Here is a 13,914-nt window from a genome sequence, read left to right on the forward strand (position 1 = left end):
GGTGAGAGGTCAAGGAGGAAGTTAGATATATGAATCTGGGGCTCACAGCTGAGGCTTGGCTTGAGTTGTAATTTTGGGAGTCACGATAGCCTGCATTTAAGGCCACAGACCAGGGGAGTAGTTATTTAGCAAGTGTTGCTATGAAATAAATGAGATCCCAATTCCTAGACCTGAGGCCATTCTGATGAGAGTTGTTGACTCCATCAGTGTCAGTATCCAGGAACTTTGAATCTAGTATTTATGGAACCAGGGCATCACAAAAACATAGAGTTAAATCCCAAAGTGTCACAAGGTTGTCATAAAGAGGGTGAATAAATACACATGGGAAGAGTGAATAAGCTCCAAAACATCCTTCCAAGTCTGAGATATTGAAATTCTAGTATTAATCAAGTTTCATATCCATGACATAGTGGGTTGAATAGTGGCCTCCAACAAACCATTCTGTGCCTCAGAAACTGTGAATGAGAACTTATTTGGTAAAAGGGTCATTGTGGATGTAAGATCTCAAGATGAGATCATCTTGGATCATCTCACTGGGCCCTAAAGCCAAGGCCAAGTATCTTTATAAGAGCCACACAGAGGAGAGACACAGACGGCAGAGGAGAAGGCCCTGTGACTATGGCAGAGGCTGGAGTGATGCTGAGGAATGGTGGCAGCTGACAGAAGCTAGAGGAGGCAAGGATGCTCCTCCAGACAGCCCCAGAGACACATCAATTTTAGATTTCTGGCCTCCAGAACTCTGAGAGAATACATTTCAGTTATTTGAAGCCACCCAGACTGTGGTAGTTTGTCAGGGCAGCCTGGGGAACCTACCATACGTGGACTCTTTTAGCTGACTCAATTCTAACATATCCTTTGGAGCTGTGTTTCATTCTGACCCAGTGATTCTCAACTCTGAGTGCACATTAGGATGGCCTAGAGAACTTATAAAAAAGGCTGAAGTCTGAGTCACACCCTCTGAGATTCTGTTTCATTGGGCTTGGGATACAGGCTTGCTTTGGTGTACAGTCAGGGTTGAAAACTGTCATTTAATTAGTCACAACAACTTAATATCATGGGGTGACACAGGGGTACATGGAATGGGAACAGCTGTACAAACTTTTTTAACCTTAGGAAATTGCTCTGGAAATAATGTTCTGTATCTTTATGCCTACTAATATAAGTATTCTTAGGAACTGTTTGGACCAGTTTCATGTCAGCTATCTGTATGGACCTTTTGGACACTCAGGCAGTCCTGTTTCCACCTCGAAGGAGTAAATGGATGCTCTGACAGATCTGGATGCCCCCCTCGCTGCCCCAAAAGCACTAGGGGAGGCATTGCCTTCTAGATCGATGATGCTTAACTTTAGCACAAATCAAAAGATGTCACTGGCAAGCCCTTGCTCCAAATTGTTTCACTGCCTTCCTTACAGTTAAATAATGAAAATTTTGAATTTCTTGTGGCATGGTACTTCATGTAATAAAAAAAAAATCTGCAGCCTGGATGTGCTGAATAGGAGAATAGTACGTTATTATTTGGAGGGAAAAGGGTCCCTAATTGTGGAACAAAGCAATTCCTTGTATGTCAGCCCTAAATAAATGTTTCTTTATTTCTAAAGTTGCGTGACCTCCTGTAGTGGTCTTTCTAGCACGTCAGGGAGCAGTCAGGAGTGAATTGCAGTTAGCAATGCATGCTCGTTTGTAAAGGGCCTTTGACAAGGAGTTCACTGCATCTATTGACTCCCTGGGAAGTCTGAGGTCACAAGCTTGGCTGGAGCACATGAACTCAGATAATGAAGATGGTTTTACCCTCTTGAAACAAAGCCAGAAACTTTATCTACTTCATTGTGCACTTTGGGTCATGTGCTAACCATGAGGATTTCTCGAACACTAATCCCCCTAATGACGGCTTCTCCCAGCCCTTACACAAACCCCACGAGGCCCCGTGGCTGGCAATTCAGACAGAATAAAGGCAGCTCGGCGTTTGCCTTTTGAACTGAGTTCAAGGCAATTAAAGTCATGGGCTAAAGAGTAAAGGAGGGGGGTTAAAAATACCATCATAATAAGTAGTATGACTGGAGTGCTCTGCAAATTAACTCAATTAGACAAAGTCTGATTTAACGGGGGAAAGAGGGTGAGAAGCGCTACCCTCATTAAATCCGGCTGTTAGAGGCGTTTTCTAATAAAATTAAATTCGTTTTAGTTGTTTGGATCACATAAAACAGGCTGCATGTGCATGTACACACGTGCATATGCGTGGGTTCTGTGATTTTGTGGGTATTTTTTAGAGGAGAGGAGCAGACCGCAAAACAAAAATATACGAAAAACAAAAACAACCAAAAATAAAAAACTGAGTGAATGCTCAAGAGCCCGAGTGGAAGACAAGAAGAAAGCAGGATAGAAGGAGTGGAAAGCGAGAGAGCGTGCTCCTGATTATAAAGCCATGAGCCCTCTTTGGTGGGCGCTTCTGCTCAGCTGCCTGGGCTGCGGGCTCCCGCCCAGGGCCCGGGCGCAGTTCCCCCGGGTCTGCATGACGGTGGCCAGCCTGGTGTCCAAGGAGTGCTGCCCGCCCCTGGGTGCGGAGCCGGCAAACGTCTGCGGCTCTCAGGGGGGCCGCGGCCGGTGCGCGGAGGCGCGGGCCGACACCAGGCCCTGGGGCGGGCCTTACTCCCTGAGGAACCAGGACGACCGCGAGCGGTGGCCACGGAAGTTCTTCAACCGGACCTGCAACTGCACAGGTGAGGCGGCCCTTTCGGGGGGACCTGGCTGGCTCCAAACCTAGTGGGGAAGACCCAGCTGGGCAAGGAGCCCCTTCCAAGGACAAGAGGAGACGCATGAGACTGCTAGATAGGCTTTGAAAGGCAAACCAAGTTTGTTCCTCAGAGGCAGCAAATTGAGTGAGGCTGGTGTCTTGGTTATGTATTCTCCATGCCCTCTGGAACATGTAGTTATGGAATCTAAATAAATATCACACGAGCCAAGCCTGGCTATATGAACTCATGCCAACATACCATTGGCTTGTCTGTTGGAAGCTGCAGAGCTCAAGAGTCAGCTTTGAAAGCCAGTGCAAGTCCTTTCACGATGGATTCAATGCCCTCTCCCGAAATGGGTTTGCACTTGTTGAAGAGGGGGGTGGGTGAGGTTGGCATCTACAAGACAGGCGTCAAAGGCAGGTGTTCTGTAGTCTTCGTCTCCGCCTTTCGAATGATTTCAACAGGTCTCAAGCAGGAGAAAGTTATGCCTGGGTCGTAACTTTTCCAGGCCTGGAGAGACTTGGCAGGATAAAGCTTTCTCGGTCACCTGGGAAGGGAGGCTTGCTATTAGATAGCAGTGGCCTTTTCGCTCTTGTCTGGGTTTGAGTGGGCATTTCAAATTTGTTCAGTGTCCCTCTTTTCAGCTTTGGTCTCTCTTATTTCTTTGAAACCTCTGTGCACTTCTAATTCCTCTGGCCCTTCTGAGCCTTCTCAAGTCCTCTTCACAGGGCTCCCCTCCAGTGCTCAGCAGCCACGACAGCCCCGATAAACTCTCAAAGGCGGCCAGGGCATTTGAAACACAAAAAGCATATGCGGCAATGTTAGCAAGGCCCTTGGACGTGGTCCTACAGTGTCCAGCTGCATAAGAGGTTTTCCTTTTTAAATTATGTTTTTGTATGCCACTGGAACACAGGAAAATACAGATAATTGAGCTACATAAGGTTATAAAAAGTACACTAAGGGAATGCACAAAGGATTGTGATGTTAATTAGGAATGATGTTAGTTATTTTAAACGTTAAAAAGAATTCTGGCTTTATGATAATTTTGTAGTCATATAGTTAATTCTGTGATTCAAAGAAAACTGTTAGTTTTGCCTTGAGCATTAATTGTGACAAGAAGTCTTTAATAGCATATTGAATATATACTATCCATAGTTTTCTAAGCCAATTGGGTATTTGCTTCTATAGACATTATCTTTAGATTCTCATGGCTTTCCAGTCTAATGAGAAGCAGTAGGCTTCATATAATTTGTGCAATTGGAAAGCACACAACACAGTAACTTCTTTGTCTATGACTCAAGATTTCTTCCAGAGCACTTATATCCCTGTTAATCAATGTTAGAGTACCACACAGTACACAGATTGGAAATCTCTGTTGTGGTATCTTGAGACAGAGAGCATTAGGAAATCAGCTATAACCTTTCACTGTTCTTATCACCATCTATTTTATCTTCTTGACCTGGGTCCAAAAAACCAAGTTTGTTTGTTTGTTTGTAAAGGTGGGGATGGAAAAAACAGAGAATGGCAGGATAGAAGGGATAATTGTAATCTCCCTTTCCTGAGGGAATGCTTATAAATATTTCTCTAGAAGTGACAGTAAATTAGGGTCCCAGTGACTTACATTCAAAACATAAAAAGGGACCCTGAGCTCTGAGGAGGATTGGCATACCTAAGAGGCAGGGGACAGAAACAGTGCCTGTCCTGTAAGTCCAGGATGTAAGGACCTCACATAAGCAGAGCTTCCTGAGGCTGTATGGTCTCCAATGCCAGCCACTGTCAAGGCCAAGACTGCTTCTGAGACCCACTACAGAGTTATGACTCGTTTTGGCTATGGTGATTTTATCTGTGCAGACTCACCCATCCCAACTTTGGATGGCTCCACTTATGTTGGCTAGATGGTCTTTTTCTTTGGGTCTCAGGGCACCAGACTAAGTCCTTAATGACTGAGCTGGAAAGTTACTTAGTATACACAGTAATCACTGTGATGCATCATATGTTCCAAAGCAAGACACATGTTTTAAGTGTCTTCTTCTTAAAGAGTGAGCTGCTTGCCTTCCTAGGGTAGCTTTTTCATCACCTACGAGCCAGTCTTCAGAATTTAAACCTAATTTAAAAAAAAATTTTTTTTTAATTTTTTATTTATCATTATCATTATTATTTTAAAATATATCTTCATCGATTTCATAGAGAGGAAAGGAGAGGGATAGAGAGATAGAAACATCAATGATGAGAGAGTCATTGGTCGGCTGCCTCCTGCACACCCCCAACTAAGGATCGAGCCGGCAACCCGGGCATGTGCCCTGACCGGGAACCGAACCCCAATCTCCTGGGTCGTGGGTGGACGCTCAACCGCTGAGCCACGTCAGGCCAGGCTAAACCTAATCGTGAGTGCTCCAAAGCCCTCTTCTCTGGTAGCCTCATAATTGCTTTGCAAATAGGATCCCTGGGATTCTTATGGGGTCACCCAAAATTTAAGGAAAAGGTGTAGATTAGCTTCTGGCAAACAGACTATTGATGACCTTGAACTTTGTTACTTTAGTGGAAAAATAAATACACCATTCATCTGTTGCTGGACATTTAGGTTGTTTCCATATCTTGCTACTGGAAATAGTGCAACAGTGAACATGGGGATGCTAATATCTCTTTGAGGTCCTAATTTGAATTCCTTGGGATTGCAGGATCATATAATAGTTCTGTTTTTAAGTTTCTGAGGAAGCTTCATACTATTGTCCATAGGAGTTGCACCCATTTGCATTCCCATCGATAGCGCACAAAGTTTCCAGTTTCTCCACATCCTAGCCAAATGGTGTCTGTGTGCAATTAAATACTATTCAACTTGAAAAAAGAAGGAAATTCTGCAATATGGAACAATATGGATGAACTTGGAATATTATGCTAAGGAAATAAGTCAGTCACAGAAAGACTAATACTGCATGATTCCACTTCTATGAAGTATCTAAATTAATCAGATTGAGCAAGATAAGTCTGACAGTTCTCTATAGCTTTGTACCTACAATAATGTATTGCACACTTAAAAGTGTGTTAAGAGGGTAGATCTTATGTTAACTGTTCTTGCCACAAAAAATAAAAATAAAAAGATTAACACACCATACTTCTTATGACCTTGAAATTGGTAAAACACTTTAGCCTATTTAATTAAAATAATTGCAAACTCTGAGGGGGAAAGCCCTAAATTATGTGCTCAAATTCTCTAGAGAGAACTTCTCTATTTTCTGTGACGATAAATTGAAACCATAACATTACTGAACTTAATTGTCAGGAAGAACTGAATTTCAGGAGACTCAGCCATTCACTTTATAAGTCGTACCTGCCAGATGGCATTTCTGAGACTAACCAGTTGCAGCTGTCTTTAGACTTTTGAAAAACATGAACACTTTTTGAACAGTTGTCTGAGAACTTCTTGTTTGTACAAGTGACTAAGTGCCTCCATTTTCCAATCTCTGAAATGGAGGTAATGATGAAACCACACCTGTAAAATCCTTTTGAGCTCTATAGATGAAAGGCCCTATGTGAGTATAAAGTATTGTTATTAAAATAATAGAATCTCTAATTAAAAGGAATAGGCTATTTAGAGCTTCTTATAAATTCACTAATCGGTGGTCTTTAAGCTTATTTAGTCTAATAGCCTCCTGGGGTTGAGCTGATGTAGTTCGTGTAGGAACATGCATTGTTTGGTTGCTCTCAGTCTCTTTCCATTTTTATCCCCAGTCCTAAGTCAGGACTTCATCTTTTTAAATTTAAGTTTTGCTTAAGGACATACTCAATGGTAGATAGATTGGAATCTAGGGATTCTTTATTTTTCTTCTCTCTCCGTTTCTAAAAGGGCCCTCATTTAAAAAAATTTTTTTTTTTGCTTTTTTTTTTTTTTTTTTTTGCTGCTGCTATTGGTAGATTAAGGGGAAAAATTAACTCATGTTAAATTAATACAGGGAGCGTCTAGGAAATCTAAATTTAAGAAATAAATATTTTGGGTGCTAGGGTTTTTTCATTGTTGCACTTTTCACTTGTCTTCAGCATTAAAAAAAAATTTAGACCAGGTTTAGGAGTTAAAAAACGAAAAAGATCTGCAGAGCTTTGGAGTATTTTCTCTGAGACATAGTGAAAAATGAATTTTTAAATTGCATACATTTCTGGGTCGCAGGTGAGTTCAAATCCAGACAAATGCTTTCTTATTACTGCTTCTACATTGCTTTTCAGGGGCAACTCTGGCTTTGGGAAAAGAGAGATCTTTGTTCAACATAATTGTGAAACACCTGTGTTCTTCTCAGTTAGAATTAATCTTTTTGTCTTTTGTCATCCATGACCCTTGGTTGCTTCCTCTGTTTCACTTTCCCCATAGTTAGACTTGTGCTGATATTTCTTCAATACCATGTCCCCCACATGTCCTCCACCTCCCCTAGATGAAGGCACTGTGCCTTATTTATGTTTGTATCCTCTAGTGCCTAATGCCTTTTATTCAATTATTTAGGGATCTCTTCATCAAGAGTCCAACCCAGGGATGCAAAGTACAGCATAGGAAATATAGTCAGTCATATTTTAATAACTATGTATGGCGTTAGAGGGGTGCTAGATTTACTGGGTGATAACTTAGTACTTATATAATATCTAATCACTGGGTTGTACACCCAGAACTAATATAACATTGTATGTCAACTATAATTGAAAAATAAAAAATTATTTAAAATAAAAAAATAGTTATACAATTTCAGTAGGTACCCTGAGGGAAAATAGACTCCAGGCTCCATGAAGCTTTAAGCACCTTGAGTAGCATCTGATACTACAGTAGCTGCCAATAAATACTTGTTAAATAATTTGTTTAATAGCTTCACTCAAACAATCAATATGAATTTTAATGTTTAACTCAAATTATTCAAAAACATAATTCTTCAAAATATTCTCATTGAATACAATGTTTTTTAGATTCTATTTTACTGAAGTGTCCAAGCATCAGTGGGGATGCTGGATCCCTTAGAAAAGCCAGAACTCTATTTGTTCTTCAGGCATTATAGTCATCCACTTAGAATATGTGGTAGGTTCTCTTAAGACAGTAAACTGAACAAAAGAAGAAACAAAACAAACACATGATTCTTCAGTCTCAGGACTAGTAGAATTTTTCCTTTTCAGTGTTTTTTACTTATGTTCTCATATGGAGTTGAAACATGGGAAAATACAGATAATTGAGCTTGTAAATGTGTATAGAACATTATTTTACATGTGACAAAGAGCATTGAGCACAAATAACCAATTACTCTGGAAAATATCCTACTACTTACGACAGTTTTAAGGACATTTTCTTTAACTATCAAAAAATCCTTTGAGTTAATAGAAAAGAGGGCTGTGCATTTTCTTTACGTGAAACAAGAGCTCATTGTTTTGCTTTGCTATTGGAAAGTTTTCTTTTTCTTTAGAGATCCAAATAGCCCTCTCTCTATTATGGTGAGAGTATTTTGTACTTATTTCTATTTTGGTACCTATTGTTTGTCAAAACTATTTTACAAAGCCAGCTTTCCTTCTACTCCACAAGGACAGGAGAGGAAAAGAGAAGGCTTATGTTTATTGAATTATCTACTATATGCTTTATACTCATTTCTTTAAAACTTAATTTTTTAAATTAATTTTTAAAACATTTTAAAACTTTTTCCCCCATTAAATTTCAGCTTTATTGAGGTATAGTAGACAAATAAAATTGTAAGATATTTAAAGTGTATATTGTGGTGATTCAGCTTTATATTTCTTTCATTTGTTCAACAAATGTTCATTTTTTACAAGGCCAGGCACAGGCCTCAGCAGCAGGACAACCACCTTGCAGGTGCGTGTCAAGTAGAAGTTTCCAGTCAGTGTAATAAATACAGTGAATGGGGAGGAGGAGGTACTATGGGAGCACAGCAGTCACGCAGGTGAAATGCTTTACAAACCCCCTCCCATCCCCTGGGTGGTAAGTATTATAATCCCTTTTTGTTTCAATATTCCACTCCAGTAATATTTAAATGTTTACTCTCTAACTTATCACAAGCTAAAGAATGAGGTACTGGCCATAACAAAAGCAATACTCAAGGCTAAGAAGGGAAAAGTCAAAAGCAAGCTGAAATAATGTAAACTTCAGCGTTTATCAGAAAGATGCTTATAGCTTGAGAAGACTAGTGCTCGTTGCCTGGGCGGACAGAGCAGAGCATTTGTGCAACAACAGGGAACCTGCAGTGATTTGCACTTCCTGACACCATGGCAGCTAATTCACCTTTACGACCTGCCAGCTTCCATTGATTTTGCCTTAACTCTGTCTCCTTTGTGAAATGAACCAGCTTTCTTAATGTTAGGTTTCACCTAAATTCTTGGAAATCAGCTTATTTATTTTGGTTTCACCTTATCTTAGTGTATAATCTCTCCTCTAAATCAATGAACTGTTTTGTGTCAGCCTTTTAGCGTACGCCACAGGAGAGCAGGGCTCAGCAGCTGGACACCGAGGCTGCTGCTCGGCCCCAGGGAGGGGCATGGAGATCTCCACATGCAGTCACGTCCTGAGGTCCTGGGGGTTAGGGCTTCAACATACTAATTTGAGGGGAAGACAAAGTTCATTCCATAACAGCATGTAATACACTTTGTATCCCATTTCTTTGCAGGACAAATATCTAGGAAACTCTCTAGTGTTCAGGTCACTTTGAGATACAAACGTTTCAAGAGAGTAAGGGGAAGAAGTTGGCTTTCTTTTCCCTCTTGTAAGCACCTTCACCTTCTCGTCCATTCTACCCTAAAGTTCAAATTCAGAAATTTCTGTCAAACTCCATTAACTTATTTCTTCCATCTCCCCTTAATGCTCTAGGAAACTTTGCTGGCTATAACTGTGGAGACTGCAAGTTTGGCTGGACCGGCCCCAACTGCGATCAGAAGAAACCACTGGTTATTCGAAAGAACATTCATTCTTTGACTCCTCAGGAGAGGGAGCAGTTCTTGGGTGCCTTAGACCTTGCGAAGAACACCACACACCCGGACTATGTGATCACTACGCAACACTGGCTGACTCTGCTTGGGCCCAATGGGACTCAGCCACGGATCGCCAACTGCAGCATTTATGATTTCTTTGTGTGGCTCCATTACTATTCTGTTAGAGATACATTATTAGGTGGGTTTCCCCATTAGATTAATGTATATTATCATAGGTTTGGGTTTGGGGTGGGTGGATGGACGATAATTTCAGGCAAGCTAATTAACCAGAGCACAGCCCGAAGGAGGGGCAGGTTTGTGAGAGGCAGAGAATTGTCCAACGCTGCCAGTTAGGCTGGCGCGGCTTCTGCCTGCGTTGGCTGCAGACATTTGAAAACGCTCTCTCCTGTGGTTTGTGTTTTGAGTTCAAAGTCCAGCTCTTCTCTAGGAGGTGATTAATTCTCAAAAGCAGGTAAAGTGAAGGCAAATTCCTCTTAAAAACATATGGTTTTTGATTTTAGAAAGAGAGGGAAGGAGGGGGAGAGAGGAACATTGGTGAGAAACATCAGTAGGCCGCCTCCTGCATGCCTCCCTGCTGGGGATCAGCTGCAGCCCAGGCGTGTGCCCTGACTGGGGAATTGAACCAGCGACCCCTGGGTGCATGTGACTATGCTTAACCAGCTGAACCACACCAGCCAGGGCAAGGCAAATTCCTTTTGATTCCAGAAGAAAACATTTCTAAATCGGTCCATGGAAGCCCTCTCTGACCTTTTCTTCAGATTAGAGGAATTAACTAAACATGTGATAAAGCACATGAAATTTCTTTGGGCAGAAGTAGAGTGTTTGTGTTGGAAGCATCTCATTAAACTCACATGTATTAGTCTTTAGACATTCAGGTCATTGTTTATGGTGTCCATGCACTGCTGGAATGCCCAGGGTTTTTCTGGAGTTGTACTGTCAAGAAAAAGCATACCCACAGCAATGGAGTGTTCCTTCTGGCTTAGTTATTTGACTACAGTTATGTTTGATACTAGAGAAAATGGTGCTCTGCCCTTCTGGATCCTAAAAATTGGAGCGTGGGTAGGATGTAGAATGGGAGGACCTTCATTAATCTAGTAGGTTCAGTTTCATCCTCAGTCACTTATCAGGCAGGAGAAAGCCATAAACCCTAGTTTGTTCCAGGGGCGGGGGGTTGAGTCCATTCCAGGGTCTGCTCAGGGCAGTTCTGAGCCCTTGGCTACACCTGCAATTATCTCCTCTTTGGGGGCCCCTCCCTGGGGGTCAGGGTGAATGATGACATCAAGCTCACTTTGAATAGTCCCCTTCTCATTTGGAATTGTCTCTCCTTGTGTCTATCCCTGCTTCCCCATCACTTGATTCTCCTCATCATTTTTTATTTTAACTTTATTTTTTTTTAATTAATTTTTTTTTCAATTACAGTTGACATCCAATATTATTCTCCCTCATTGTTTTGTTTTGAGAACTTTAGACTTTGTTCTGGGTTAAAATATTTAAAAAGAACTGTGTAGCCAACTAGTCCTTCCGTCCGTGGCAGTCTTTAAAAAACTTGTCTCTCAGGTAAGCATCTGTCTTTCTTTATCGAGAGAGAAGGAGGCTCTTCTGGCTATAAACCTTTATAGCTTTCCTGTCGTGACTCCGAGGAATCTTTGCTTTATGAGAGGCTAGTCTCTCAAGAGGAAAAGAAACCTATAGCTTCTGGTCGTATCTAGGAATTAAATTTATATTCATGTCTCTTCAGCTCTCTGAAGTTATTATAGGTACTTTGAAAAAGAATGAAAGTTAGCTAAAGTTTCTACATAACAGTCAAAAGCTGTCAAGAAAGGTGGAAGAAGCATGGACCAGGAAGTAGGGGGGTCATTAAATTGCCCACAACTTTTCAGTAAAATTGGCAGATCCAGTGGCAGCCAAATTGGTTTGAATGTATTTTTCACTCTTCTAGTTTCAGTGACCACGCTTGTCAGCTAGTAGTTGTAACCAATTGATGGCTAAGGCAAAATTTGTGAAAGTTCTTTTTGGTTGTATAAATGCCGAATTAGACTAAGTGCAGTAAAGTTGCTTTATTCTTAATTAATCCCTCCCTTATAAATGTATGCATTTGTAAGGAATCGGTTGGAAAATGTCTTTTAAAAATATATTTCATTTAGGTCTTTAATGATCTATTCCTTTGGCTACTCTGATGTCATCTTAATGGAATATTGCTTAAAATTAAATATATAACATGAGCTCTTAAAGCTGAAAATGATCTGAAGTTTTCTGGATCTCTGCTGGCAATCAAACTTTTGAGAGATGAAGGAGAATTTATCCTAAAAGTGTTAGTTGCTTCTGAATTGTTTTGTTGTTGATGTTGCTTTCAGAGAGATAAATCACAAAAACGATTTCTTTGGACTAAAACACTATGGATTTATTGGCTTTGCAGACACATTCTAGGTAAGGTTTAACTTTTTAAAAAACTCTATTCTGTGATCTCTAATTAGTTTCCCAATTATTTTAGGACCAGGGCACCCATACAAGGCCATTGATTTCTCACACCAAGGACCTGCCTTTGTCACCTGGCACCGGTATCATTTGTTGTGGCTGGAAAGAGATCTCCAGGTTGGTGAAAACTATATCTTTGGTTCTTTAAATTCTGCTATACATTTGGTGAAGATCCATATCAGTCTTTGCATTATATGCTTTCTTGTTGTTTCTGATGACATGCTCTTTGCTTTTAGCGACTTATTGGCAACGAGTCCTTTGCTTTGCCCTACTGGAATTTTGCCACTGGGAGGAACGAGTGTGACGTGTGTACAGACCAACTGCTTGGGGCAGCAAGACAAGATGATCCGACTCTGATTAGTCAGAACTCAAGATTCTCCAGCTGGGAAATTGTCTGTGATAGGTAACCACATCTGATCCAGACTGGAAACCCAGAGACTGGATTTTCTTATGTCTGAGGGATGGAGAGTCACTTTATATTTCTGTTTCTAATGCATGTTGGGTTCTGTTTACATGTTTCTGAAAATGACTTTCCTGGGGAAGATGGGATTTCTAAACATTCTAAGCCCTTTCATAAAAAAGAGAGGTATGGCCCTGGTCGGTGGGGCTCAGTTGGTTGGAGCGCAGTCCCATGAACTAAAGGGTCCCTGGTTCAATTCCTGGTCAGGGTTCATATCGAACAAGTTGCAGGTTCGATCCCGGTGGGAGCTCCTAAGGGAGGCAACACATTGATGTTTTTCTCTCTCATCAATGTCTCTTTCTCTCTCCCTAAAATCAATAAAAAAGCATATCCTCAGATGACGATTAAAAAAAAATAGTGGTATGAAAATCACATTTTAATTGAATAAGCTTGGTCATCATTTTTAGATCAACTATTTTAGCACCTGTCATATTCTAAGCATTGTAATAATGCTGGGACTATAAGGACTTTAAAAAAAATATTGTTTTATATTTACAAAGGTGGATTGCCTCTAAACAAATTATAATACAACATGGAAAGTATCATAATAGATGTATGTGCAAAGCTAAGGAGAGAGGCAGGGGAAGGCTCTTAGTGGCGATGATTATTCCGAGACTTTAAGGAGCCACAGACCTCAACCAGGTAGGGGAGGGTGGTAAGTGTGTCCTAGGTGGAGGGAATATCATGGATAAAGCTAGAAAGTCTCTGGAAGCAGTCAGGTTTGGCTGGAACCATAGGGTGCTGGGAGCTGAGAGGAACAGGGGGTGGGGCAGGGTGCAGGTGAGCTCTAAATACTAAAGAACACAGAAGAAGGTGAGCAGCCAGCAGCTAGGAAAGAAGTCTGTCCTTAGTGATTTCTTGAATTTGTTTCTCTTTCCTGGCAGAAAAAGATCTCCCAAAAGACTTCCTTTATTCATTTGTTTCTCCCAATATCCTGTTTTAACCCTGCTATCTAGCTCCCCTGTCTGGTGTCTTTTGACTGCTCCAGGGCACAGAGCTTCATTGTCAATACCCGGAGGCCAGGCATGTGCATATATTCAGGGGTTGAAGCCCAGCTAGCAGGGATCCCATGTCCACATCCTAAGCTTTCCCTCCAGCCCTCCAGACAGTGGTTCACACTATGGAGGGGTGTAGCAGTGCTTTTTATGTGACTTAGCAGAATTTCATAAAGCACCATTTCTCATAGTGCCTTGAGGTATTAATAGATGGCATGAGATTTCTATAAATTTAGGGAATGCTGAATTTTAGAATGACTTCGGGTGTTCCTTCGGTAAGTGTGTTACTATT

At 41.1% G+C, this 13,914-nt stretch overlaps 1 protein-coding gene across 1 annotated transcript in view; it reads left to right on the forward strand.

Annotated features, from left to right (window-relative positions):
* The first annotated feature begins 2,015 nt into the window (after positions 1-2,015).
* Positions 2,016-13,914, forward strand: part of DCT (dopachrome tautomerase) — a 32,519-nt gene continuing 20,620 nt past the window's right edge. Inside the window, exons 1-4 of the mRNA XM_016224160.2 lie at positions 2,016-2,717; positions 9,571-9,870; positions 12,184-12,284; positions 12,404-12,570. Of these exons, the coding sequence (XP_016079646.2) occupies positions 2,423-2,717; positions 9,571-9,870; positions 12,184-12,284; positions 12,404-12,570 (863 nt within the window). The 5' untranslated portion in view covers positions 2,016-2,422. The remainder of the gene's footprint in view (positions 2,718-9,570; positions 9,871-12,183; positions 12,285-12,403; positions 12,571-13,914) is intronic.

The sequence above is a fragment of the Miniopterus natalensis genome, chromosome 2 (genome assembly GCF_054644295.1).
Source record: "Miniopterus natalensis isolate mMinNat1 chromosome 2, mMinNat1.hap1, whole genome shotgun sequence".
In the NCBI taxonomy this organism is placed as follows: Eukaryota; Metazoa; Chordata; class Mammalia; order Chiroptera; family Miniopteridae; genus Miniopterus; species Miniopterus natalensis.